Source organism: Sus scrofa, chromosome 17 (genome assembly GCF_054392235.1).
Source record: "Sus scrofa isolate SSC_HxYL_T2T_F1_AM1 chromosome 17, Sscrofa_HxYL_maternal_Yorkshire_Landrace_v2.0, whole genome shotgun sequence".
NCBI lineage: Eukaryota > Metazoa > Chordata > Mammalia > Artiodactyla > Suidae > Sus > Sus scrofa.
The window spans coordinates 54,421,106-54,449,000 of NC_139399.1; the positions used below are offsets into that span (position 1 = coordinate 54,421,106).

General features: G+C 52.0%; 1 protein-coding gene across 3 annotated transcripts; it reads left to right on the top strand.

Moving 5' to 3' along the window:
- Nucleotides 1-27,895, top strand: GDAP1L1 (ganglioside induced differentiation associated protein 1 like 1). 3 transcript variants are annotated; one of them, XR_014832409.1, is made up of 7 exons: nt 1-209; nt 7,791-7,983; nt 8,941-9,114; nt 14,801-14,898; nt 15,683-15,797; nt 23,476-24,134; nt 24,232-27,895. XR_014832409.1 is itself a non-coding variant. In XM_085004023.1 (6 exons), exons 2-6 carry the CDS (start codon nt 7,878-7,880, stop codon nt 23,817-23,819), a joined length of 837 nt encoding a protein of 278 aa, XP_084860149.1. In that variant the 5' UTR covers nt 1-1,121; nt 6,330-7,877; the 3' UTR covers nt 23,820-27,895. The 3 variants fall into 3 exon arrangements, 2 of the variants coding, with proteins under 2 accessions (XP_084860149.1, XP_003360051.1); XM_085004023.1 differs by having other exon boundaries at nt 1-1,121; nt 6,330-7,983; nt 23,476-27,895; XM_003360003.5 differs by having other exon boundaries at nt 23,476-27,895.

Consider the following 27,895-nt stretch of genomic DNA (forward strand, 5'->3'; position numbering starts at 1 on the left):
CTCTTTCCTCCCTCCGCTTTCGGGCTGTCATGGCGACCCCCAACAACCTGACCCCCACCAACTGCAGCTGGTGGCCCATCTCGGCGCTGGAGAGCGATGCGGCCAAGCTGGTCGAGGCCCCCGACGCACCCGCCGCGGCCAGCCACGCCCATTGGCCCAAGGAGAGCCTGGTTCTGTACCACTGGACCCAGTCCTTCAGCTCGCAGAAGGTAGAGCGCGGAGGGAGCTGGGGAGCCGGGGTGCTGCCGGCGGCTAGGAGCCTTGGGGGAGGGGGCCGGCGAGGGTTGAAGGGGTCTGAAGACCTGGTGAGACTGGAGGGTAGAATCTGGGGTTTCGGGGCCCAGAGAACGGGGGATGCTGGGCTGCTCTCCCAGGAGGTGACGGGCCCTTGTCTGGGGCCCCAGGAACACCGTCCCTAATGCTAGGCACATCCATTCTGCCTTTTTTCCTCCCAGAAAGACCCAGTAGGTTGGGGGGCTGAGAAGAGAGACAAAGGCAAGGGCAAGGAAATGGGCACCGCTGGGAAGGCGGCCTGTTGGAGGGGGCGGCTGCTGCGGGGAGGGGAAGGAGCGCTTCCTGGGGTCCAGCTTCCAGCCCCGAGAGTCCTATTGCAGGTCCTCCCCCCGCGCTGCTGTCCCGGCTACCTTGGGCCTTCAGGTCAAGGCTCCTCTGCTCCTCTGCCTGGCCGGGGGCATTCCTCTGGGTCTTGAAGGGTCTGTCCCTAACCCTCCCCCCAACCCACCCCCTAATCTTGAGCTGAGAAGGAAGGAGTTAACCCATCTCCTCAACCCAGCTCAGCTCGGCCCATAAGATCTTGTTTTTTGCTCTTAAAGGCACAGAGGGCTGCATGGTCTCTTCTCAGACCCAGGGAGCTAAAAGGCAGTTGGGAATCGAGCCTGATGTTGAGTTATCAGGGTTCCCGCTTCCTGGGGGTGAGGTCTGGGCACTGCACCTGTAAGACAGGGCGCCTCTAGGGGCGCAATCTCCCACCCTGGGTGGCTGTGCTGTCTGTGGGACATGGATTCAGCACCATGGCCAGGTCCCAGCCACGGTCCAGTTGGGGCCTAAGCATCAGCCCTTGCCTGACCCTTTGACCTCTCTTCTCCCTGAGAGATCCTTTTGTTCCACTCACTCGATTTCCAGATGGAGAAACAGACTCCGTAAAGAGAAAGGGCCTTGTAACCAGACTATCTGGTTTAATTCTTGATCCAGGCTGTTTCATTATCGGGAAAAGGGAATGATAATAACAATAATACCTATTTCTTCTAATCACAACCCCTTCTCAGGGTTACGGAGAGGACTGCTGACAAGCCGACATAGTTTAGTGTTCTAGACTGGCACTACTCAGGCTTGAGCATACGGTTCTGGTTCAAGCACAGGATACTGGGTCCCACTCCAGAGACTGTGTTTCAGGAGCCCTGGAGTGGGACCAAAGAGGTGGCATCCTAAAAGGCTACCAGGTCATGCTGATGATGCTGGTCCACCCATCCCCCTTTGAGTAGTTCTCAGTTTAAAGTATAGACTCTGAGGCCAGACAGTGCCCAGCAGGAGAGCCACCTTCCCCAATAATTCATCATGGATTGTTTTGGCAGGTCGCTGAGCCTCCCCAAAGCCTCAGTTTATAATCTGTAAAATGGAGCTAATGGCAGTACCTTCCTCGGAGGGCTATTGGGATGGTGAAAAGACACCATGCACAGAAGTGCCGAGAGCAGTGCCTGGCACGGTGTCAAGGCTCTGTTAATAATGGGTGTTATGAGGAGTTCCCATTGTGGCTCAGTGGTTAATGAGCCCAACTAGCATCTATGAGGATGTGGGTTCAATCCCTGGCCTCGCTCAGTGGGTTAAGGATCTGGCATTGCCGTGAGCTGTGGTGTAGGTCGCAGACGCGGCTCAGATCCCGTGTTGCTCTGGCTTTGGTGTAGACTGGCGGCTACAGCTCCGATGTGACCCCTAGCCTGGGCACTTCCATATGCCGCCGGTGCAGCCCTAAAAGGACAAGAAAGATAAAAAAAATTAAAAATGTAATAAATAAAATAAAAAATAATGGGTGTTATGAGATCACTAAAGCGCCAGGTAAAGGAGGGGTTGGAGTTAACCAAGGTCATGCTGACTCTCATCCATAAATTCTAGAGATGAGCGCGGAACAGCCCCTGCATGCCAGGCTCTATGCAAGTGGCTGGGGGTTTGGGAATGAATCAGACTGGCCTCCAGATGCCAGAATCTCCTCCTATCCAGAACTTCAGGAGCCAGGTCCCAGTGGCCAAGACTGGACAGGGGAGGGGCAGGGGGTGGTCCCTTCCATCACCGTCTCCCCAGGAGCCTCCAGAATAGTTCTTATTCAGCGTGAGCTCAGTGCTAAGGTGGCCCCTTAGTCAGGGATGGGACCACCCACTGCAATCCATTTGTGCCAAGTCTCTGACTAAGGCAGCCTACCATTCTCCTGCCTCTCCTGCCAGGGCCCTCCCCTTGCCCAGAGGCCCATAGTGGGTTCTTGAGGCCATGTAACCTGGTGGAAAGCACATGCACTCTGCAGTCAGATGGTCCTGGGTTCCAGTTTTCTCTTGAATGCTTACTGGCTGTGTGACCTTGGACAAGTCACTTCACCTCTCTGGGCCCCAACATTGTCATCTGGAAAAGGGGACTTTTACATCCTACCCTCAGGACTCCTGGGGGACTGAGAGGACGTGGACATGTGTTAAGTGTCTGGCACACAGCAGGAGCTTAGCGGATGCACTGCCTTCCTTCCCATCAGTCCTGAAGGGCCTTCCCTGCACACAGAGTATTTCCCAGAGGGCCCTCCCTGACATGGAGGAAGGGGAGCAAATGACCTCTGCCTGTCACCCTGGCCTTGCTTTTCTAGCTCTTGGAAAGGACAGGCCCTCCAGCCCTGTCCATGCTGCACTTGACCATTCACCACCCCACCCCCACGCCCAGGAGGTCCACAGGCGAGAACTACATACACATCTCACCACTCCTTTGCTCGGCAGCCTGCAGTGGCTCCCAAGTTCCTCCAGAAAGAAGCCAGAGTCCTCACAATGGCCTCAGGCCCCACTGCATCATCTAACCGTGTTTGGGTCATGGAGCCCTCAGCAATCGGGGGAAGCCTGTGGACTTTTCTCAGAATAATGCTTTCAACTGAATAACATAAAATACATAGGATCGTTAGATTAGGAGGGAAACCAGGAGTCCCCGTTGTGGTGCAGTGGAGGCGGGTCTAGCTGGGAACCGTGAGGTTTTGGTTCAATACATGGCCTTGCTTGGTGAGTTGAGGATATGGCGTCACCATGGGCTGTGGTGTGGGTCGCAGACGTGGCTCAGATCCCGCATTGCTCTGGCTGTGGGGTAGGCCGGCGGCTACAGCTCCGATTGGACCCCTAGCTTGGGGGCCTCCCTGTGCCACGGGCATGGCCCTAAAAAGAAAAAAAAAAAAAAAAAGAAGTACAGCTACTGACATATTTTCAAAACAAATTCATTACATAATAATATGTGTTTCTGTATTAACCCATCATGTTATACGATCTAGGGGCAGGAGTGATAACTGCTGTAATGTTGAAGTCGTGGTGGGTGTCACTGCCATGACGGTGAGGTGATGAAAATATCTGAGCGCTAGTGGTGACAATATTACAGGCACTGCAAACACCACCATGCTTTGTCGCCTACACGCATAATTGGAGACAGTGCTAAGTGTCAGCTTGAGATGACTGAAAATAAACCTGTAATTGTCCCAGTTCAAGGACTCCCTCCATGTACACACAGACCCCTGGGTCTGGGAGTCTCCGTGAAAAGCCGCGGTGCACGCTCCTTTCGGACCGCCTCTCCCCTGCCTCCCCGTCCATCCTGCTGCAGCCACATCACCCTCCTCATTATTTTTCAAACATGCCTGACATGCTCCCGCCTCAGGCCCTTCGCACTGGCTGTCCCCGCTGCCTGGAACTCTCTTCCTCCGATCGCTCTGTGGATTTCTCCCTCACTTCATTTTCTGCTCAAATGTCACCTGCTCAGAGAGGCCTGCCCCCATGGATCGCCCTATTTAAAATCGCCACCTGTCTCCCAGACGTCCTGGCACCCCCAATTCTGCAACCCCCTCTTTGCTCTATTTTTTTTCTTTTTTTCCAGTGAACTCACTATCTTTTGACACAACATCTCATTTTAACTGCTTATCACCTGTCTGCCCTCACTAGGATGTCCGCTCTCTGAGGGCAGGGCCAGCACTTAGAACAAGATCTGGCACAGAGGAGGCCCTCAATAAATAAGTGTTGAAAAGTGGTGCATTTGTAAGTCATAAGATGGTGCATTAAAAAAGGCCTTTGATTCTGGAAGCCTAAAACTGCTCTATGAAGTAAAGCTTATTGAGTCTGAGATAAATAAACTAAGGCTCAGAGACTCTAAGTGTCTTTTACAAAGTCACACAGCAACTAAATGGTTGGAGAGACACCAACGCAGCCCATCACAGTTTTCTCATAGAAGGGGCTAGGTGAGGGGGGGACAGTGCCTAACCATGACAATGAAGCACCAGTGGGTGAATTTCAGGCACCCACAGGGGAGATCGTCTGCCCAGAGATGGCTGATGTCCGGTCACACTGAGCAGTGACCGCGTAAGTCTGAACCAGCCTCCAGGAGGCAGAGATGGCAGATGGCCTTGGAGGCTGCAAGCCTCTCCCCTGGGCCTGGCTTCCTCCCCCACAGGATGGCACACGGCTCTGGCCTGCAGCTCAGTTAAAGGAGAAAGTCTCCTTGGCTGCCTGCCGGCATGACCCCGAAGCAGCTCCGAGCAGGACTGTTGTGCCTCTAAAGAGCAGCCCCCCGCCCCCGAGCACCCTCACTGGAGTCCAAGGGCAGGACTGAGGGAGTGGTCCCTGACAGCAGATGCCCTGCCAGGATAGAAGGCCAAACGTCTGGACCTGTCAAGGGCAAAGGCCTGATTTAGTTTCTGTTTCCATCCATTCGGAGAGCCCAGCTTGACCCAGAGGCTGGATGGTGGAGCAGAGCCTGGCAGAAGGATTTCAGGGTGAGCAGGGTTTGGTCCTAGCAGAACTCCGGCCTCGACTGCTTGGGGCTCCTCTAGGGCAGAGGCACCATCTATGAACTCAAATACACACATATGCACACTCTCGCTCATGCCCACTCACAACCACACACACATACACTCACACATATCTGCATTCACACACACGTGCACATACATAATACTCGAATATTTGTACATGCATCCATATACACCCACCCTCGTGCACACATATGCACAGACAAAAGTGCCACTCATGCTCAGACACAGGCGCACACATACACACCTGGACCAAATAGATATCACCCCCTGCCCCCCACCCCCTTCTCACTCTGCCACAGTCCCTCCCACCTCTTCAAACCAGCAGTTCCCACCTACTGCTGAGGAGGATGGAGCCAGCCCTCCACCCTGGCTGATCTGAATGTGGAGTCCGCTCGCTCGCAGCAGGGCTGCAGGGCCACTCAGTGAACATGGAGTCCCGCCCCTTATTTTACTAATAATTAAAAGGAGGCTCAGGAAGGGGCAGTGATAGCTCTAAGGTCACACAGCGTTTCCATGGCAGAGCCAGCCTGAGGACTTGAGTCCCTGCCTCCCAGTCCCCACCAGCAGGACCTGCTTTTGTGGAGCAGTCAGTCTGAGGATGAGGGCTGGGGGTTCAGGGACTAATCACCTCTCCCTCCCCACAGCCCATCAAACAGAAGGGGCTGTTCATGTTAGCTGTGAGGGTGGGGCCTGAAGTACTCTAAGACATCAGCCAGGAGTGCAGGGCAGTGTGTGTGTGTGTGTGTGTGTGTGTGTGTGTGATATTAGTGATATTGGAACTCATGTACTAACCTCCCATGACTCTGGGACCTTACCCACATCATTCCATCTCAACCACCTGCCAGCCCTGAAAGAGTGGATTACATTCCTTATTTCGCAGAAACTAGGAATCAGAGAGGTCAAGTGATTTGTCCAAAGTCACAGAGCATACGAGCAGCAGAGCCAAGCTTCAAGTCCAGGTCTACCTGCCCCCAAAACCTAGTCTAATGCAAGTTGCCAAGACACATTACCCCCTACTGTATGCCAGGCACTGTTCCACAGGGACTAATGAATTTATTTTTTATTGATTGATTGATTTTGCTTTTTTATGGCCACACCCACAGCATATGGAAGTTCCCAGGCTAGGGGTCGAACCAGAGCTGCAACTGCCGGCCTACATCACAGCCACAGCAATGCGGGATCTGAGCTGCGTCTGCGACCCACACCACAGCTCATGGCCATGCCAGGTGCTTAACCCACTGAGCGGGGCCAGGGGTCGTACATACATCCTCATGGATCCTAGTCGGGTTCATTAACCACTGAGCCGTGAAGGGAACGCCCCAGGACTGATGATTTTAATCCTCGTATAACCCTTTGAGGGAATTGCTAGCGGGATTCTCATTGAACAGGTGAGGCAACCGAGGCACATAAATGTAAAGCCAAGTCACCCAGCAATCAAATGCTAGCACAGGGATTTGAACTGACATGGTCTGGGACCCAGCCCCATATTTTGACCATAATATCATGCTGCCTCCCCTGGGAGCTTAACCTCTGGCATCTGGGAGGGAGGCTGGGGATGCGTAGGCTTAGGGGCTACCACTTAGGTATGTATAGGGCCCATGGATGGTTATAGAGAATAGGCCTTTGCCTCTCTCCGGGGTGTCCTCCTTCCTCCTGGGCTGGAGCTGGAAGTAGGGAAGAGCATACAGGAGTGGCGCTTGCCATCCTTTTGCTGGAGGACCTTGGACAAGTACAGCCTTTCTGAGTCTCAATGCACAGGCAGGGGTCAGTTAGGCTAGGTGATCATTAACCATCTTCCAGCCCGGAACTATTGGGCTGGGTCAGGAGCCTGTCTGGCCTCAAGGCTGTCCATTAGTGCCTACCAGCTCAAATGTTCATCTAGAGCCCCCTGGACATTAAGGAAAGACTTAGGAGGGGGCAGGCTCAGGACTCCCTGGAAGGAGCCCCTAGGACGGAGAACACTGATCTGCGAGTCAGGAACCATTGCTTCTAGTTTAGGTCTACTGCTACATTGGCTGTGTGACTCTGGGTAAGTTAGTTGCCCTCTCTGGGCTTTCCTTCTCATCAAGAAAAACAGGGACACAGTCCCTGCTCTGCCTTTCTCTGGAAGGCTATTGTGAGCCTCCGACCAGATGGGTAGGAGTTTGGGGCAATAAAGGGCTAGGCTGATGTTGGCAAATTATTTTTCATCCCATTTATTTCTTAAATATTTTGAGAAATTTAGCTATTGATTGTGAGGATGATAAGAATTTCGGCAAATTTCCCTGGCCAGGTCCATGTTTGGAGGCCAGGCTGAAAGTACAACCATGACAATGAGAATCATGAACTGAGTGCCATCTATGTACCAGACACTGTGTTGATACTATTATTAATACTTCCCTCTGCAACTAAAAAGCCCTGAAGCCCAGAAAGGGAAAAGAATCTGCCCAAACTCACACAGCAGAGCTAGAAATCCTATCCCAGGTATGTCCAGCTGTGCCACCCGCCCCTGTAACCACCAGGCAGCTCTACGCCTTGTCCCCGGCGCAGAGCTGTGTTCCTCTCACCATCAGCCACCAGACCCCTGGGAGGTATCCCCCCTCTCGCACCCCGGGGGCCCAGGACTGGGCTGGAGGCAACAGCATCCCCTCCAGTGTGTGACCTTTGACCTCCCTCCCCACACGCCCTGCCCGACCCGGGCAGAGGGTCCCCCCTGTGTCCGCCCGCCTTCCCGCCTTCCCCGCTCTGACCCTGGCGCCTGCAGGTGCGGCTGGTGATCGCCGAGAAGGGCCTGGCGTGTGAGGAGCGGGACGTGAGCCTGCCGCAGAGCGAGCACAAGGAGCCCTGGTTCATGCGGCTCAACCTGGGCGAGGAGGTGCCCGTCATTATCCACCGCGACAACATCATCAGCGACTATGACCAGATCATCGACTACGTGGAGCGCACGTTCACAGGAGGTACGGCGGCCGCAAAGGCCCAGACGGCGCCCCGGAACTGGGGGAAACCTGGGAAATGCGCCCTGGGCCCGGGATCCCGCGAGAGGAACCGCAGAGCCTGGCCGCAGGGCCCTAGGGACCCCAGAGATTTCCCTCTCTCCCAGGATTCAGGGGAAGGGCATGGCCCAGCGTCTCTTTCCACCCTCCTCCACCTGCCCCACGGCGCTGGGGCTACAGCCTCCTCCAAGAACGCTGGAGTCACAGGCTTGGACCCAGGCTCTCGGGTGCCCCTCAGGACCCAGACCCCCTTTTAAGTCCCCACAGACAGGGCCCAGCCCCCTGAAACCCTGTAAGCATAGTCGAGACCACAGACTCCAGGAAACCCACTGACATGGGCCCGGATGCCCCAGAACTTTGCAGACAGGAGCAAGGCCAGACATGAGCAAGGCCCAGAACCCCGGGAACACCAAGGCCTCCCCCTCCCTCTGGCCTTCTTCAAGTTCAGGAGCTCAGTGCCCATGGCAGAGGCTGCAGAGGCTGCTGAGAGGGGGTCAGGGCCCAGACATGCACTCTTCTAAAAGAATATGAAGTAGTTGCCAACATTTAAAAAAATGAAGGTGTGTTGTTTCAGACATCCAGATTTCCAGGTTCTCTTCAAGTCTGGTGACTCTAGGCCTAGACGCCCACTTGGCAACAAGCCTGGGCAGGTGAGGAGCTGCCCCTCAGGGGACGGCCTGGCAGGGCAGTGAGGAGAAGTAGGCTGGCGGGACCCCTAGGGTCCCCTGTTGGCCTGGTGGGGACTTTATCTCAGGGCAAGGAAAGCGGGTGGCCCCGAACCTCTAGCATTTCAGGGTTCCAGGATGCTGAGGTTGGGGGATGGGGGCCAGAAGCTGGTGTCCCGGAATCAGGGGCGGCGGGAGGCCGGCGACAGGGCCCTCTGGCCACCACCCGCCACCCAGCCCCAGCTGTGCCCCACAGATCACGTGGTGGCGCTGATGCCAGAGGCCGGCAGCCCACAGCATGCACGGGTGCTGCAGTACCGTGAGCTGCTGGACGCGCTGCCCATGGATGCCTACACGCACGGCTGCATCCTGCACCCGGAGCTCACCACCGACTCCATGATCCCCAAGTACGCCACGGCCGAGATCCGCAGTGAGTGTTGGGGCTTGGGGTCCAAGCTGCAGGGCCCTTCGGTAACCCCGTCTTTGCTCATCTCCTCCTTTTATTTATTTATTTTTTTCCCTCCTCCCATTCCTGTCTCTTACTCCCTTTCTTTCCTTTATTTCTTCTTCTTTTTTTTTTTTTTTGATATTCAAAATATCCCATCTTTTTTTTTTTTTTTGTCTTTTTGCTATTTCTTTGGGCCGCTCCTGCGGCATATGGAGGTTCCCAGGCTAGGGGTCTAATCGGAGCTGTAGCCACTGGCCTACGCCAGAGCCACAGCAACGCGGGATCCGAGCCACATCTGTAACCTACACCACAGCTCACGGCAACGCCGGATCCTTAACCCACTGAGCAAGGGCAGGGACCGAACCCGCAACCTCATGGTTCCTAGTCGGGTTCGTTAACCACTGTGCCACGACGGGAACTCCTCTTCTTTTTCTCCTTCTTTTCTCTTCCTCATAGATATCTCTCTGCCTCTGTCTCTCTCTCCATCCCTGTGTCTCTCTGTTCAGCTCTTTGTCTCTCTCCCTGGGTCTCTCTCTTTCTCGCTTTCCATCTCATTCACCCTGAATCAAACTGAATAGGTCTCTCTCCCTCTCTCATCCTCTTCTCCTGCCCCTCCTCTTGTCCTGCTATCCCATACAGAGGCTACAGGGCTATCTGTCCCCCCAGAGGCTTGTCTGTCCATGGGGAGCTGGGAATTCCTCCCACAGGCATCCCAGCCCAGGACACTGAGTGACATCAGGGCTGGTATCAGCAAGGAGGGCTGCCCAGATACTGCAAGGCCGCAGTGGGGTTTCTGATTTCTGATTCAAGCATCCCCCATATACTGTCCTAACTGCCAGCCTGAACATGCTCATGGCCTCCTTTATCCTTTCATTTTTCAGATCTCAGTAAGTGAGGGTGGGATTAAATCAGACCATCCATCAACAACTGTTTACAGGAGTTCCCGACGTGGCTCAGTGGTTAACAAACCTGACTAGGAACCATGAGGTTGCGGGTTCGATCCTTGGCCTTGCTCAGTGGGTTGAGGATCCGGCGTTGCCGTGAGCTGTGGTGTAGGTTGCAGATGCGGCTTGGATCCCTTGTTGCTGTGGCTGTGGCGTAGGCCGGCGGCTACAGCTCGGATTAGACCCCTAGCCTGGGAACCTCTATATGCTGCGGGAGCAGCCCAAGAAATGGCAAAAAGACAAAAAAAAAAAAAACGAAATAAACCAACTGTTTACAGACTTTGGCCCAGGCTCTCTGCAGACCCCATGGGGTCCTATGCACAGATGAAGCATGCTGATTCTAAGTACATAATAGATGCTCAGTAAATGGTCACTTCCTCCATCTGAAAGGAATGAGGGACATGTCTGAAGGGGGGCAGGTTGTGGAATTCAGTTTCATCCCTTTAGCGTGCCCTTGAACAAGACTCAGAATTTATCTATGTTGTCCTATCCCCATTAAGTCACCATCATTTATGAGGTCCTTTATGACCTGGGCCCTGGACAGGGTGCTAGGGACAGATGGACACAGTCACAGCTTCTACTCTCCCAGGGTCACAGTTTTGTGGAAGCAAAAATACAAATGATCTGGTTATTCTAGTGCAGGACTAATAAATTTGAACCCCTTAGGAGGGCAGTCTGACGCTCTGTACCAGATGTAAAAAGGCCCACACTTTGGAGATTGTCCTGCAATCACACTTGCATGTGTACCCCAAAGAAGTAGGTTCAAGGACATGCATTGCAGAATAGGTGGTAATAGCAAGAGGGGCTGAAATAACCTAGCTGTGTCCATGATTCGGGGACTGGGTGAATATATTACAGTCCTTACAAACAACGGAATACTATGCAGATCTTTAAAAAAAATAGGCATATGGGATGCTTTCTAAGATACATTAGTAAAAAGAAAGTGAAGGGCAAAAAATGCATCTAATATGCTATCATTAATGTATTTAAAAGGAGGTCAAATGGATACATAGGTGTTTGCAAACACGATGAGTATTTCTGGAAAGATGCAGGGGAAAGACTGGGAGAGCAGAACTGATGGGCTGCAGATTGAGAGGGGAGAGATTTACTTTTCACTGTAATATTGTTTGAATTTTCAAACAAGTGTGGGTGTATAACCTGTTCAAAACAAATTGATTTAAGTTTTTCCTACCTAGTACCGATCATTATTATGATAAGGGGCCCACAGAGGCTCTGGGGCCAGAGAAGATGCCCGTCCCACTCTCTGGAGTCGTGGAAGGCTTCTGGAATGCAGCAATATCCAAGAATGACCAGGAGTTGGAAAGGGAGAATCCTTTTGGGTTCGGGGGTAGGGGAGGGCAGGGTGTGTTCGGGGAGCTGCAGGAGGTTCAGTGTGGTTGAAGTGTAGCCCAGTAGGGGTATGTGTGGTTGTGGTGTGAGTCTGGGGAATAGGGCTGTGCAGAACTGGAATTTTACCCAAAGAACAGTGGAGAAACGGAAAGTGACATGATCACATCTTCATTTTACAAAGATCATTCAACCAGAGATGAGTGGGTGGGGCAGGTAGCGGGTAGTGGCTGTCATGAGCAATAACGGTGGCCTGGACTAGGTGGAGGGAGTCCCTAAGTGATTCTCGAAGCTTGGAGGTGCTGCTCCTTTTCTGAGCCATTTGAAAGTGTCAGGAAGTGTCTTGGTTGGGGGCAAGAGGATCTCAAGGCTCCAGCCCAGCTAGGGGAAGAGGAAGGAAATCAGAGGATGCTGAAGTCATCCTGCAGTGACCACTCCCATCCCAATTCGTCCAAGATCTTTCCTTGGCCTGGTCTGCCTCCTGGGGTTTGAAGAGAGCCACACAGGCAGCCCTGGGTGACTGGCAAGAAAGAAGATGCTGTACTTGACCTTCAAACTCATAAAACATCAATGAGACTTAATATAGCCCCAAAGCTGAAAGATCTGGGAATATGCTCACTGGGATCAGGCCAGGAGATGGAGTGGTGGATAGTGAAACCTCAGGGGACAGAAGCTGAACAATTGCAGTCACTCATCAATGCACTCATTTCATTCATTCATTCATTCATTCATTCAACACACAACTCCTTTTCTATGCCAAGCCTCTGCTGGGTTTTAAGGGAACGGAAATAGTCTGACATAGCCACTGCTCTCCAGAAACTTAAATCCTAGTGGGAGACATATACATCCAGAGAGAAGCACATTAGCATCAAAATCTCCATGTACAACAGTATAGGTTTTACACGGCCCAAGTCCAGGGGTACTTTATACACAGACTACAGTGTGAATGGATTAGGGCAGTGGCAGCTCTGATGAATGTGTTTGCTGTCTCGGGTGGAAATATGTACAGTGTACTCTGGAGGACAGAGAGATTGAGTGGTCAGGCCTCCTAGAGGATCAGGAAGGGCTTACAGAAGAGGTGATCTTGAGCTGGATCTGGAAAGCAATTTTCAGGAATATAGGAGAAGGCCATTCCAGGAAGGAGTGTGGGCGAAGACCAGAGGTTTGGGATGATCTGGCCCATTCAGAGAGTGTCAAGCATTTGGAGTGGCTGAAACGTTACCGCCTAGGGCCAGGCACAGTTGGGCAAACTCAGTGGAAGATGGGTTTGGTAAAGGAAGAAGAGGTGATCCTGCTGGGTCTTCTAAAGCAAGTTGCATTACTCAAGGGCCATGAGAGCAAGAGGTGGGTTTTCAGCAGGGAGTATATGGCCAAGTATGTGTCCAAGGAAGATCTCTTTGGCAGAAGTAGGGAGAAGGGCTTGGAGGGGTGAGAGTGCAGGTGACAGGGTGGGTCGCATCATCCAAGCAAGAGATTAAGGGGGGTGGTGGCAGTCCCTGAACAAAAGCAGAGTCAGAAGCGTGAAAAGAAGTTAAACATGGGAAAGATTAAACAGGAAAATCAACAGGACCTGGGACACGTTTAGTTTGGGGAGGAGGGAGAAGGCAGGCTTGAGGACAGCCCCCAGGCCCTTGGCTTGGCTTAGTGTGGGACAAGGGTGCTGCATTTTGGGGACAATGCAGACGAGGAGCTAGCTGATGGAGCAGAGAAGATGAGGAGGCTGGTTGCATCAGGATGAGTTTGAGGAGCCAAAGAGATGTCCAAGTGGAAGTGGGGCCCAGGAGAGAGATCAGACTAGGTTTGGGTACCACCACACATCTGAGCCACCAGGTCCCAGACCTACTGGCTAGGAATTCTGGAGAAATCCTGCCTCAGTCATGGAACAGACCTCAGGATCTCATCCCGCTTAATATTTTTACCTCGTCTTGTAAAACCCACAGCTTACAGTTAGATTTTCAAAATTAGATTACAGAACACTTCTTCTCTCCCATTAAGAATAATTCTCGGGGCATTCCCATCATGGCTCAGTGGTTAACTAATCCAACTAGGAACCGTGAGGTTGTGGGTTCCGTCCCTGGCCTCACTCTGTGGGTTAAGGATCTGATGTTGCCATGAGCTGTTGGTGTAGGTTGCAGATGCGGCTCAGACCCCACGTTGCTGTGGCCCTGGCGTAGGCTAGCAGCCACAGCTCCAATTAGATCCCTAGCCTGGGAACCTCCATATGCCGTGGGTGCGGCCCTAGAAAAGACAAAAAGACAAAATAATAATAATAATTCTTGGAGTTCCCATCATGGTGCAGCAGAAACGAATCTGACTAGGAACCATGAAGTTCGATCCCTGGCCTCACTGAGGGGTTAAGGATCTGGCATTGCTGTGAGCTATGGTGTAAGTTACAGACATAGCTCGGATCTGATGTTGCGGTGGCTGTGGTGTAGGCTGGCAGAGAACCTCCATATGTCATGGGTACGGCCCTAAAAAGAAAAAAAAGAAAAAAGGATAATTCTCAAGGTGCTGCCTTGAGTTCCATTATTGACTCACATTCCACCATCCTGGCCTTTTTGGCATCTCTAAAAGGTCAGTTTGGAGTTCCCTTGTGGTACAGTGGGTTAAGGATCCAGCGTTGCTACCGCAGTGGCTGGGGTCACTGCTGTAGCACAGGTTCAGTCCCTGGGCCAGGAACTTCCGTGTACTGTGGGTGTGGCCAAAAAAGAGGGCCAGTTTTTCCAGGAAAGATGGTCAGTGTACCATCTAAATCTTCAGGGACATTGCCTTACCAGAATCAGACAGTTCGAGACACCAAGGTCTCATAGTTATGTGGGATTTTCTGCATTGAACAAGTTTTTCCTTGTGGGTTAGTGAGTGAACATCAGACAGATCCAGGCTCAAAATCCACTTGTCCTTTACTAGTGTGGCATGTTATTTAGTGTCTCTGAGCCCGTTTCTTCACCTCAGAAAGGGGTTGGGGAGATATTCACGATGAGTTTGTCCAGGTTTAGGGTGATATTCATGTCTGGCAGACACCTAATCATCCCCTAGAGTCTCTTCCTCAGTGAGGTTTCTTGACACCTATGTCCTAGGCAGGTGGCCCTCTGGGTCCCTTAGCATTCTTTTCACTCTTCATTAGAGATTGATCGTGCTGTGTCAGAGGCATCTCTTAGGGGTCTGTCTGTCCCACTAGCCTGAACCTAGGGCAGGATGGCATCTTATCCATCCAGAGGTCCCAGCCTGTAGGGACATAGTGTCTACTAGTTATGTCTGTTGATACTGTTACTTCCCAGACTAGCGTGTGAACGGGACGTGTTCCAAGTCGGGTGGGCGAAGGGAAGGGAGGAGCGCCAAGTATCACAAGAACAGGACCTTCCCTGTTCTCTCCCCAGGACATTTAGCCAACGCCACCACAGACCTCATGAAACTGGACCATGAAGAGGAGCCCCAGCTCTCTGAGCCCTACCTTTCTAAACAGAAGAAGCTCATGGTGAGTACCTCCAGGCCTGCTCATTCCCACTTCCCACCATCTTTTCCGTGGAAAATTAGAACCGGGAGAAGCTGGTTCTAAGCAGAGAATCAGCCGATGACATAAAATGGGAAAACCACTGCCCTGCTTTTCCAGTCCTCTCTCCTCTGTCATGTACTGGCTTCTTGTCCTTGAGCGAATCACTGTCCCCCTGGAGCTTCACTTTCCTCATGTCTTAGGTTGTGTCCCTAAGAGCAGAGCACTGGACAGAGGTTTTTGGGTAAGGCTGGGGTTGAGGGAGGGCTCTAAGGAGAAGGCAGTAAAGATGGATTAGAATAAGGAAGGGGCCAAGTTCACCTGATACCATAGGAAGCTTCGGAGCATAAATGCTGCCACAAAGTTGATCCACCTAGAGACAGAGGGACAGATTTTTATACCCCTCTATCAGCCAGTCATTGACCCAAGTATTTCCGGGTGTTTCTGGGAAGCTCCTCATTGGCTGGGAGCAGTTCTCTGGAGAAGGGGCAGCTGTGAGCCACTATTGGCCAACGCTCACAGCGACTGGTGGATGAATGTCCCAGCCCATGAAAGGGATCTGGCTAGGAGAGCCAAGCTCACAGGACTGTTGTGAGCACCAGCTGAGGATGCTTTGTAGCAGTGGGGTATCCTATACACTCGAGGGAATATTTGGTTGGAGACTGGGTTTGCAGAAGGGGGGGTTGAACCAAGATTCTTCAATCTCTGATCATTCCCGCTCTACCGAGGCCAACTCAGCTCCTCTAGCCCCTGCCTGTCCTGTCCCCAGGCCAAGATCCTGGAGCACGATGATGTGAGCTACCTGAAGAAGATCCTCGGGGAGCTGGCCATGGTGCTGGACCAGATCGAGGCTGAGCTGGAGAAGAGGAAGCTTGAGAACGAGGGTGGGTGCCAGTTCTGGGGTAGGTGGGTGCTGGAGTCCATCCAGCCCACCCTGTCCATGATGGTCCCAGCATCTTTTTCCCTAAAGATCTCAAAGGACCATCTAGGTGGTTAAGAGCATGGGTCATGGCGTCAGCGAGATCTCGGTTTAAGTCCTAGCTTGGCCGCTTGCTAGTTGAATGACCCTGGGTTAAGTAGTTCACTTCCCTGGACTTCAGTTCCCCATCTATAATATGGGGATATTAATAAGACCTCATTCAGAGAGATGTTGAGAGATTGCATGAAATAATATGTGTAGAGTGCCTAGATTAGCGCTTAACACATAGTTGGTATTTTTAAAAAGCTTATTGAAGATGACGATGGTGGAATTCCTACTGTGGCACAGTGGGATCAGCAGCATCTCTGCAGCGCCAGGATGCAGGTTCAATCCATGGCCCGGCACAGTGGGTTAAATGATCCCGCCTTGCTGCAGATGCCTCGTAGGTCACAACTGCAGTTCAGATCTAACCCCTGGCCTGGGAACTCCATGTGCCGCTGGGTGGCCAAACACGTTAAAAAAAAAAAAAAAAAAAAAGGTGGTGGTGACTACTACTCAACACACCGTCTCACCTTTCCCCTGGTGAAGGATGTATTTTGGCTCCTTCACACTGTGGTCAGACATCTAGGCTCACCTGGACTCTCTGACCTTGACTCTATTCTCAAGCACCTCTCTTCTCTGGATCCTGAGCCTGCCAGCTCTATTCCCACCTCTGTGCCTTTGCTCCTGCCGCTCTTCCAGCCTGGAGTGCCCTCTCCATACATCTCTGCTCCTTTTTTCATCCACACACCGTCTTTGCCACCACCCTTCTTCACATTTCATTCTGAACTTTCCCATTTTGTTGTGTTTCTGGTGGGCTATCAGTCTGATCTCCCCAACAGTGAAAATTTGCGGGACCCATACAACATGCAACATGCACTGCTGTGCTCACACTTCACACACGCACACAGACATTTTGCACGTGGGAAGGTCATGGAGCGCAGTGTTCTAAAAGACGGGTTCGCAGTCAGAGTTGAGCTTTGCTGCCTGTACTGCATGACGTGGACAAGTTCCTTTCCCTATGGGAGCCTCAGTTTCCTCATCTGTGGAACAGGATGATAATAGTGCAATCTAAAACCTTACCTCCGGAGTTCCCATTGTGGCGCAGCAGAAATGAGTCCAACTAGTACCCACGAGGTTGCGGGTTCGATCCCTGGCCTCGCTCAGTGGGTTGGGGATCTGGCACTGCCATGAGCTGTGGTGTAGGTCACAGACATGGCTCGGACCCTGCGTTGCTGTGGCTGTGGTGTTGGCTGGCAGCTGCAGCTCTGACTCGACCCCTAGCCTGGGAACCTCCATATGCCGAAGGCATGGCCCTAAAAAGCAAAATAAATAAATAAATGAATAAAACCTTATCGCCAAGTTGCTGAACTCTTAAAAAGCCCTCAGCACAGTGCCTAGAACTTACTAGTTTATTACCTATGACAGCTAAAGGCATGTGTGTTCTCCAGATGAGGAAGCGGAGGCTGGGAGAGACCAAGTGGCTCTTCCAGTGTTTCACAGCTGAGGCCTCAAGCACAAACATATATAAGGTCCTAAATAGGTCCCACCATCCTATCTCCGGCCTCTGCTCCCTGTTGGCCAAACCCCACTGGAGCCAGGGGGCACATCAGAGGATCTAAGTCAGCCTCCTGGGGCTCAGAGCAGCATGGGGAAGGGAGGAAGTGCAGCGGTGGAGAGGTGTGGAGCACCACGGGGGCCTGGCTTTTGTGTAGGCTCATCACAGCCTGTGTCAGTGGGTGGCAAATGCACGGGCCTGGGGTTGTGGGTCTCATGGTTGAGGGTGGACTTTCGTGTCTGAAGGCTCCTGTTTTCTGAATGGAGCGTGAGGTGTCGACATTAGCTGAGAGAACCAACAGGCATGAGGAGAGAAGATGAAAGATGTGCGGTCATCTCCGCAGGGGGGTGGGGAAGCATCCAGAACCTGTTCCAGGAGCCGGGTAGCACTGCTGGCCCTCCTGGGCTTTGTGGTCAGGAATTGAAAGCGTAACTGGTCAGGGTAACTGCCTCCAGCAGATTCAGCTGGGAGAATTGGAGAAGGCTCGTGAGGGAGTGTGTCCAGGGCTGCGGCTTGGTGAAGGGAACTCACAGCTGCGGGAGGGGGAGCCAAAGGGGTCAGGCCCTCCAGTGACATGGCCAGAGAGCTACCGTGTTCGCAGACGTACGTGGTCCTGGCTAGCAGTGTCTGCCTCCAAACAAACATAGGAATGGACAGTCTTCAGGAGTCACACACGCTCCTGAACATCTGCCTGCAGGCCAACACCAAATGCACATGGGCGCCCACTTCACTCGTGCCTGCGGTGATCCCCCCACTGCATGCACACGGCGGCCCCTTTGAGCAGCTGGCTCTCCACGTGCCACTATGCCACCAGCTGTGTGGATTTGAGCAGGTGTTCACATGGGTAAACATACACATCAAACAGGCTGCAGGCACACAGGTCCACACACAGAGACCCACATAAAAATGCACCCATTGAAAGCAGCTTGCGTGGAGTTCCTGTCGTGGTGCAGCAGAACCGAATCTGACTAGGAACCATGAGGTTGCGGTTCGTTCCTGGCCTTGCTCAGTAGGTTAAGGATCTGGCGTTGCCGTGAGCTGTGGTGTAGGTTGCAGACGTGGCTTGGATCCCGCATTGCTGTGGCTCTGGCGTAGGCCGGTGGCTACAGCTCTGATTAGACCCCTAGTCTGGGAACCTCCATATGCCGCAGGAGCGGCCCAAGAAATGGCAAAAAGACAAAAAAAAAAAAAAAAAAAAAAAAAGCCTGCATGTCTGTGAAGACTGATATATGTGCATATTTGCACATGGGAAGAAGCAGCTTAATGGAGTGGATACAAGCACAGACTCTGGAACCAGATGGCCTAGGTTCAAATCCACACTCTGCTCTGCCACTTACTAGCTGTGCGGCTTCTACTAACTTTCTTAACCTCTCTGTGCCTCAGTTTCCTCACCTATAAAATAGGGATAGTAATAGCACCTATATGCTAGGATTGTTGTGCAGATTAAAGAAATTACACCACACTCTCCTGGTCCATCTCCCACCGCCCAGGCTGTGCCCTCTCCTGCACCTTAACTGGTTTCTCTGGTTGCCCAAAATCTAAACCTGGGAGTGCCCCAGGCAGGGCTTAGTCCTTGGTCTTGTTCCCAAATCTGTCTGCACTCATCCAGTGTGTCCCGGGGACTTCCATCCCTTGGTCCAGCATCCTGCTGCTCTCCTTCACCCCATCGGGATCTCACTCTCTCCTGACTTGGTGGTGACTCCCTAATCCATTGTTGTCAGCACCCCCTGCCTGCACCTCTGACTCTTCGACCCTCTCTTGCTTCCTCATACTTTGAAAAACCTCAGACCTCCTTAAACCCAACTCTCCACCTATTCAGCGCCTGTACCTGGGAAGCTAAGTGTGGCTGGAGAGACACACAAGGATGCTGGCTGGTCTCACTTGGAATTCACAGTCACTAGCCTTAGGTGGCTTTCCTGCTGCCCTAGGCCTCCCCCAGCTGCTAAATACCTCTCCTTTTTCCTCTACTCTCCAGCTGCTTCTCTCACATCCTCACTCTCAACTGCCCCCCTAACTACCCTCCCTCCAGCTTTAGTGCCCGTATATACACTGCATTTTATTGATTCCAAGATGAATTACATCTCAACATCTCTGAAGTTGGAAGGTTGCCCACACTGAGTAGTTTAATTGGCATCACTTGTTCTCTCTTGGGTGGATGTCTTACATTTGGTGGCAACTTAGATTGGTTGAAAGATGGTGCCCCTCTTGTTACCAAGGATGCACTGTTCTTGAACAAGCTAAGCCCAGTCCCTTCCCTTGTGTCCTTGAGGCCACCCAGGCCCATCCACTCAAGGACACCACATCAGTCATTCTCCCCACTCTCTCCTGTAGCATCACTTCCCCTCCGGGGTACAGCTGTACCTGCAGCATATGGAAGTTCCCCGGCTGCTAGGGGTCAGATGGAAGCTGTACACCAACCTACATCCAGGCGCTGCTTTTTTCCTCCCAACTTACAAAAACCCTCTTGACTCGTCTCATGTTACCCACAGATGCTTCCCATTACAACAAAACTCCTGGAAAGGGTGACCTTTCCTCACCGCCTGCAGTTCCTCTCCTCCCTTTCTCTCTTGGACTCCCTCCAACCAGGCTTCCGTCGTCAGCATCTTCTCCAGCTGTTCTTGCCAAGGTCGCCAGGCACCAAGTGCAGTCGCCCGTTCTCAGCCTCCTTTTCTGTGACTTCCGCGCAGCGCCTGAGCCCAGCTGAGCACTCTCGCCTTGGAACACTTTCTCGTCTAGGCTTCCAGGACACCACACACTCCAGGGGCCTCTCTCACCTCACAGGCTGCTCTTTCTCGTGCTCCTCTGCGGGTGGCTTCTTTTGCCTGGCGTCTAAATCTTGAAGCCCCAGCGCTCAGTCCTGGGTCCTGTCCTCAACTCTGTCTCCACTCACGCCCTTGATGATGCCCTTCCACCTCCATGCTGAGGCCACGCACCTGACCCTCCAGCTGCCCACACAGCAGCTCCCCTTAGACGTCTAATGGGCATCTGGAAGTTTCCATTATCAAGAACAAATTTTGTTTTTCTTTTCTTTTTAGGGCTGCCCCTGTGGCACATGGAAGTTCCCAGGCTAGGGGTCAAATTGGAGCTGTAGCCGCCAGCCTGCACCACAACCATAGCAACACTAGGTCCAAGCCGCATCTGCAACCTACACCGCAGCTCACAACAATGCTGGATCCTTAACCCACTGAGCAAGGCCAGGGATGGAACCCACATCCTCATGGAGACTGGCGGGTTCTTAACGCGCTGAGCCACAACAGGAACAGAAGAACAAACTTCTGATTAGAACCTTCCTTACACTTTAGCTCCTCCTCCCATGAGCCTCTTACAGGAAGACATTGTGTCTTATCTTCATGTCCAGCACATGCTGCTGAAAGGGGGAGGCTTGGGCTTTGAGGATGGAGGGCATTTGATCCATGGAATTTCTGAGCTGCAAGGAACACCTCTTCAAAGGGGTAGAAGCAAGCCTCCTAAGAAAGCAGACTTCACAGGAAGTGGAGAGGGAGGGGAGCGCATTCCAGGCCTGGGGTACAGCCAGGGCAAAGACCCAGAGGCTGAAGTGGGCATGCCTTGCTTGGGGGGGAACAACGGGCAGATGGGCAATTTCTGAGAAGTCAAGGGCAGAGAAATACACTGGAGCTAATTTAACTACTGAAAGGGCTTAAAAACCAGGCAAAGGAATTTGGACATTACCATGTAGTCAGTGGGAAGAATTTAGGATTTTTTTTTTCTTCTTACGGCTGCACCTGAGGCATACGGAAGTTCCCAGTCCCTTCCTACACCACAGCCACAGCCATGCCAGATCCCAGCTGCGCCTGTGACCTACACCACAGTTCATGGCAACGCCGGATCCTTAACCTACTGATTGAGGCCAGGGATCAAACTTGCATCCTCATGGATACTAGTCGTGTTGGTTTCTGCTGCACCACAATAGGAACTTGGAGAATTTAGGATTTTTGAGCAAAGAGGTGGTAAAGGAGACCAGAGAGGCTTCAGAATTTCAAGTCTAAACATCTGGGGGCATCAGGTTGCCCAAAGGAAGTGTTTCCTAAATATGCAGACTAAGTTGATTTTATTAATTTATTTTATTTATGGTGGCCACGCCCATGGCATGCATAAGTTCCTGGGCCAGGGATTGAACCTGAGCCACGGCAGTGACAATACCAAATCCTTAATAGCTGGGCCACTGGGGATCTCCTGCAGACTAATTTTAGACGGCCTATGACCATGATGATAAATAATGCAAAACCACATGGGAATTATTATTTTTGATTATATGAAAGAGTATCAGTATGATGCTAGTATTTAACCCCTATAAAGAGATTGTGTTAATATCTGCCCCTTTCTTCAAACAAAGAAACAAAACAAGTCTTGGGCTCAGAGATTTTTTTTTTTTTTTTTTTTTTTTTTTTGGCTTCACCCTCATCGTATGGAAGTTCCCAGGCCAGGGATCCAATTCGAACCATAACTCTGACCTGTCTACATCACAGCTGTGGCCATGCTGAATGCTTAACACACCATACTGGACCAGGGATTGAACCAGTGCCGCCAGAGACAGGCTGGAATTTAATAGCTTTTGTTTTGTTTTTATTATATGTACTTTTACCATTGTACATAGTTTATGACAAATGATACAGTTAAGGATACAGTTTCTTTTTTTCACTCATCACTCATTAAGTAAAGATTTAGTGAGCCAGGCACCCTTCTAAGGTGCAGGGGACACAACAAGACAGTCCCAGATTCCTGCCCTCGTGGTGTTTCCATTCAAGTAGAGGATGACAGACAATAAACAAAATAAGCATGTACAATATATGGTGGAATAACGGGGATAAACTGTATGGAGGAAAACAAAGCAGAGGAGGAGGACAGCGACTGACTCTGGGATCGGGGATTCAATTTTAACTGGGTGGTCAGCAAAGCCCCCCTGAGACAGTGGCTTCTGAGCAAAGACCTGAAGAGGTGGAGGAGTAATAAGCCCTGTAGGTCTGTGGGGGAACAGTGTTCCAGGCAGAGGGAACAGCAGGTGCAAAGGTCCTGAGGTGGGAATTGCCTAGAATGAGGAACTGCAAGGAGGCAGGTGTGGTTGAAGAAGAGTGGCAGGGGGGAGCAAAGCAGAATTCTGGGTCTGAACTCCCTGGGGGCCAGATCTCCTAGGACTTCCAGGCCAGTGGAAGGGCTTCAGCTTTTATTCTGACCGTGACAGGGGGCCATTAGAGGACTTGGACCAGAGAGAAGGACATGATCTGACTTAGGTTTTAACAGGCTCCCTCTGGCTGCTGTGCTGGGAATAGACCCTGGGAGTCAAGGGCAGAAGCTAATGACTGTTAGGACCAGGATGGTAACGGTGGAGGTAACATCAAACTTTGGATGTATTTTGAAAATAAATTTGATGGAGGGATGTGGAAAAGAAGGAAGAATTCGACATAGCATGAGGCTCTTGGCCTGAGTTGCTGGAAGGATGGAGGTGCTGTTACTGACATGGGGATGAATGTGGTGGGTTTGCAGGTGACAATCAAGAATTCAGTTCTGGGAGTTCCCATTGTGGCTCAGTGGATACGAATCTGATTAGCCTCCCTAATGACGCAGGTTTGATCCCTGGCCTCGCCCAGTGGGTTAAGGATCCAGTGTTGCCGTGAGCTGTGGTGTAGGTCACAGACATGGCTTGGTTCTAGTGTTGCTGTGGTTGCAGCTGCAGTTCTGATTTGACCCCTAGCCTAGGAACCTCCATATGCCACAGGAGTGGTCCTAAAAAGACCCCCCCCCAAAAAAAGAATTCAGTTCTGGACGCGGTTGTAATGCATAGTGGACACACAAGTGGAACTGAAAAACGGGTAGTGGGATATGAGTCCAAGGTTTAAATGCATATATTTGTACTTAATAAGTCAGTCGACTTAGAGAAAAAATAATAATAGAGGTAGTGTATGCAGATGGCCAAATTCATTAAAGAGTACAGGAGTGGGTGACCCAGGCAGGCAGGCAGAGGCCTTAACTGGGGGTGGGGTGGGGAAGGCCCCTCCGGTCCCACCCTCATCTCTCCCTTCCACTCTAGGGCAGAAATGTGAGCTGTGGCTCTGCGGCTGTGCCTTCACCCTCGCCGATGTCCTCCTGGGGGCCACCCTGCACCGCCTCAAATTCCTGGGACTGTCCAAGAAATACTGGGAGGACGGCAGCCGGCCCAACCTGCAGTCCTTCTTCGAGCGCGTCCAGAAACGCTTTGCCTTCCGGAAAGTTCTCGGCGACATCCACACCACACTGCTGTCCGCTGTCATCCCCAATGCGTTCCGGCTGGTCAAGCGGAAACCCCCATCTTTCTTTGGGGCGTCCTTCCTCATGGGCTCCCTGGGTGGGATGGGCTACTTTGCCTACTGGTACCTCAAGAAAAAATACATCTAAACCAGGCCCCGGGCTTGGTGTCTTGACTGTCGGTGTCTCTGTGCTGTGTGATCCCCGGCGAGCTCTTGGTAACACACCGTCTCTCCAACACTCGGACAGCCCCTCCCAGCCCTTGTTCGGAGTAACTCTGTCGTCAGTGTGAAAACCTTCCATAGTTTAGGAGTAGATGTTGCCAACGCCGTGAGTTGAGGCCATGGCTCTACTGAAGGAGAGAAAGAGTGAGTGGGAGAGAGAGAGAAACAAACAAAAACACGAATGCCTTTCTTTTCGATTCAAGGTCTCAAGATGGAACTGTGGGGACTGTTAGGATCTGAGGTGAGTCCCAGGCCATGTCACCCCCGAAGCCCAGATTCTGGGAGGGGCTGGGGGCTCGGAGGACCTGACCCCTCGCCTCCCCTTCCCTCTTGCCCAGGGAACTTCCACAGGACAAAGCCAATGTGAAGACTCTTCTAAGCGGTACCTCCAGGTGGGGCTGGAGACTCGGAGACCCCGCGGGAGGCCCCCACAGATCCGAAGGGGCTTCATTCTCCTCCTGGACTTAAACCGAGGCAGCACTGACCCGAGTCGAGGCAGTGACATCCAACCGCAGGCCGTGTCTGGGACTGACCCGTGAGCACACCCCTCCCACTCCCCTCCTGAGCTGGTCGGCGGGCGTGGTGTGGCACTTGTCGGAAGTCCCTGAAAGCAGCATCTGTCCTCCTCTTCCCTCCTGGAGTTTTCCCACCACGTGAAAGGGACTTTTCAGGAATGAACCCATGTTGACCTTCCCCCCGGATGCTCAGCCCTGGCCCCGGTGCAGGGTGGGTCTGGAGGTGGATGGCCTGCAGGTCTCTCCTCCAGCCTCTGCCAGAGCCCCCCCCATTAACGCCTACCTTCCCCATCACTCGCCATGCAGGGGGTCTCTGCCTCCATGCAGCCCACCCTGGTGGCCTCTCATTTCCCTGTGCGTTTTGCATGTTGGGAGAGGGCCTGGGTGTCACTGCTGCCCATGCTTAGAAACCACTGAAAGCCCCCAATAAAGCATCCAGGAGGAGCAGCTGCTGTTCATTTCTAAACGTGCATGGTCCCTCTGGCTCTCATTTCCAAAGGCTGGGGCCAGAGGGGTAGAGATACGATGTTCAAACTCAGGGCTGCGGGAGGGCACAGCTCTCCTGACTGCTAACTAATGTTTTGACCATTTCATTTATGGAGAGAAGGAAGAGATGACTGATGGTTTTTGGGGGGCGCCCAGGGCTTGAGCTGGAGAAATCAGGTTTTTCTCTGATGGGAAAGGACAGGGAAGATGTTAGAGCACATGTCCAATATTTTAAGCCCAGACTTGGAAGAGGGTCACGTGACTTCCACTCATATTCCAAGGTTAAGAATTTAATTACAGGGGCTCACCCAGATGCAAAGGAGACTGGGACATGTAGTCTCTGGTTGGGCAGCCTATTGTAAAGGAAGGAGAGACCAGATCTTGGTGGGCAGTGAGCAGCCTCTGATGTCAGGAGTCACGTGACTGACAAGAGGCCCAGGCAGACTTCTGGAGAGAACCGCAGACTCAGACTTCAGGAACTCCCACCTGCCTGATCTACACCTGGGGAAACAGAGGCCTTGGATGGGCCTGTGTCGGGTTTGGTCAGGATCCCACCAAGAGTGAGGCTAGTGCCAAGAGTCCCTTCCCTGGTCCCATTCTGTCTCTCGGAATGTCATGGAGAGCACCTCGGGTGAGGACAAGTGTCAACATGCAAACATTTACTCAGAATCCATCAGTTGCTGAGCCTTCCATAAGGAGCCATAGATGGATAGATAATAGACGGATGCAGAGATGGAGAGGGCGTGGGGCTACCAGAGTTCAGTCAAGGTGGGAAGACAGATGCCACCACCACCAGGGCTGCGGAAATGGACACCCCCAACGTTAACACTGTTAAGGACCCTCCAGCATTCATAGAAAGAAGCCTGTTGGGGAGGACGGTGAGGGCCACTGAAGGTCCTATTTTCTTCATCTCATTGGTTGCTCCCTGCCAAAGTCACAGACTCAATTGCCCAATTCATTCCACCATATCTCCAAAGATCTGTTTGGTCCTTCCCTAGCAACCTGGACCCACACTGCCTAAAGCCCTCAGTTTTCTCATCTCTAAACAGAACTGATAATAATAATAATAGCTGCCATCCTTGGGGTACTAAGTAGGAAATTCACATCAAGTATTTCTAACTCGGCAAAGCGTAGCTTTTTATGTTTCACTGATGAGGAAACAGAGGCTCAGAGTTAAGCACCCAAGGTACAAGGGGTAGACTGGATCACCGAATTCCCTAACAGGATTATACATCCACAGCCCTTGCCATGTGACTCTGTAGCACCTACCACTGACGCGAGTTTATTCCCTGCTCCTCCATCAGGGTGGGGCTTGCCCATGTGACCAGCTTGGGCCGGTAGAGAGAGTGCTAGTGGAAGGGTGTGATGGACACAGAAGCTTTAAACCTCTGTGCCATGTGGTTTGGCTTAGGCTCGGGTGCCTCCGTGTTCACCATGATAATAGGCTTCAGGTAGCTGCTGCCTGTTCATCCGGACCTTAGAATGAAAGTAGAGCAGACCTGAGCCCAGCTAGGGCCCTGGAACCAAGCCCAGCTGGCCCACTGCCTAGAGCAGAGCTCACCCGCTGAGGCCAGCCCACATCAGCAGAGCTGCAGCTAGTTGTTAAGCATTTGCTGTCGTAAACCATCAGGTGGTTTTGGGGTGGTCTCTTACAAAGCATTATTCCTGCAATAGCTGATTAATTACAGTGGCAGAGCTGGGATGAAGCCAAAGCCTTCCTTGTTTTCTCTATGGCCTAGGCTGTTGGGAACTACAGTTGAGATAATACAGCAAAAATGTTACCAGGCACTAGAACAAATGCTAGTTGTTATTAATTTTAGTCAATCCTACATTTGAAAGATTATATTAATGGAGTTCCCACTGTGGCATACTGGGCTAAGGGTCCAGCATCATCTCTGTGGCAGCGCAGGTTCAGTCCTCAGCCCCGTGCAGTGGGTTAAAGATCCGCGTTGCTGAGGTTGCAGCTGTGGCTTGGATTTGATCCCTGGTCCAGGAACTTCCATGTGTCTCAGGTGCAGCCAAAAAAGAAAAAAATTATATTAATGATACCAAGACATTTCAGGGTTACTGGGGACATGGAGACATGACAGTGCCCAGGCTTCTGAAAAACATTCACCATACAAAGTACATCTTTTCAATAATAAGCAGCCGTCATAGGTGCCCAACATTTTAAAGCTAACATATTTTCCTGGCCATGATTTCATTAAGCTATTCAAGGACCAGTGAGGTAGAAAGTATCATCCTTATTTAATAGTGGAGTAACAAGCCCAGAGAAGCTAAGTAACTTGCCTAAGATCACACAGTTGAGGGATTGATAGGCAGGATTTGAATGCAGTCTGCTTGATCCAGTCCAAAGCTTCTAATAACCCCAGAGAAGAGTCAGTTTACGCCACAACCCATTCAGCTTGGCATCGCTCCCCAGCAGTGCAAGGGCCCCTGGGAGCTGAAATAGGCTCAGGAAATGCAATGGAAGGCAAAAAGGCATGAGAGTGGAGTTGGGAAAGAGTGACAGCAGCTTGCTCAGGCGGGGTCTGAATACCTTTGCTCCAGAAATTAAGACACTAATCAGGGGCGGCTCCCAGGCTCCCCCACCTACTCACCTCCTAGGCCCTCAGACACACACCCAGGGGAGCCACAACCTGGCAGAGAAGACAGGCCAAGAGGCAAGCCTTCGTGATAAGGCTCCTGGGCCAGTCCCCCAAATAAGCAGCCTGGAAACCAGTCAGGCAGCCCTTAGCTTACCTGTGAGTGGACAGCACCTCAAACAGCAGGACCTGCTTCACCTTGACTGAAAGGACTGCACAGATACATGGATGCCCCTTCCCTTCAGCTCTTCTGGAAAACAGCTCTCTCGTTCTCCCCCACCCCCAGCTTAACCTTGGAACCAGACTGCAGTCTCGGAGATTCCCTTCATTGCAGAGATCAATGGGACACGGCCTTTCACCTTTCTCAACTGTACATTTCAGCTATCTCTGAATCAATAAAAATTAAAACTCTGTGA

What these genes read in the sequence shown, in the direction of transcription:
- GDAP1L1 (XM_003360003.5), top strand. Translation starts at nt 30, where the DNA reads ATGGCGACCCCCAACAACCTGACCCCCACCAACTGCAGCTGGTGGCCC. An exon ending in GGAGCGCACGTTCACAGGAG is followed by an intron (nt 7,984 to 8,940) that starts GTACGGCGGCCG and finishes TGTGCCCCACAG; the next exon opens with ATCACGTGGTGGCGCTGATG. An exon ending in CGCCACGGCCGAGATCCGCA is followed by an intron (nt 9,115 to 14,800) that starts GTGAGTGTTGGG and finishes TTCTCTCCCCAG; the next exon opens with GACATTTAGCCAACGCCACC.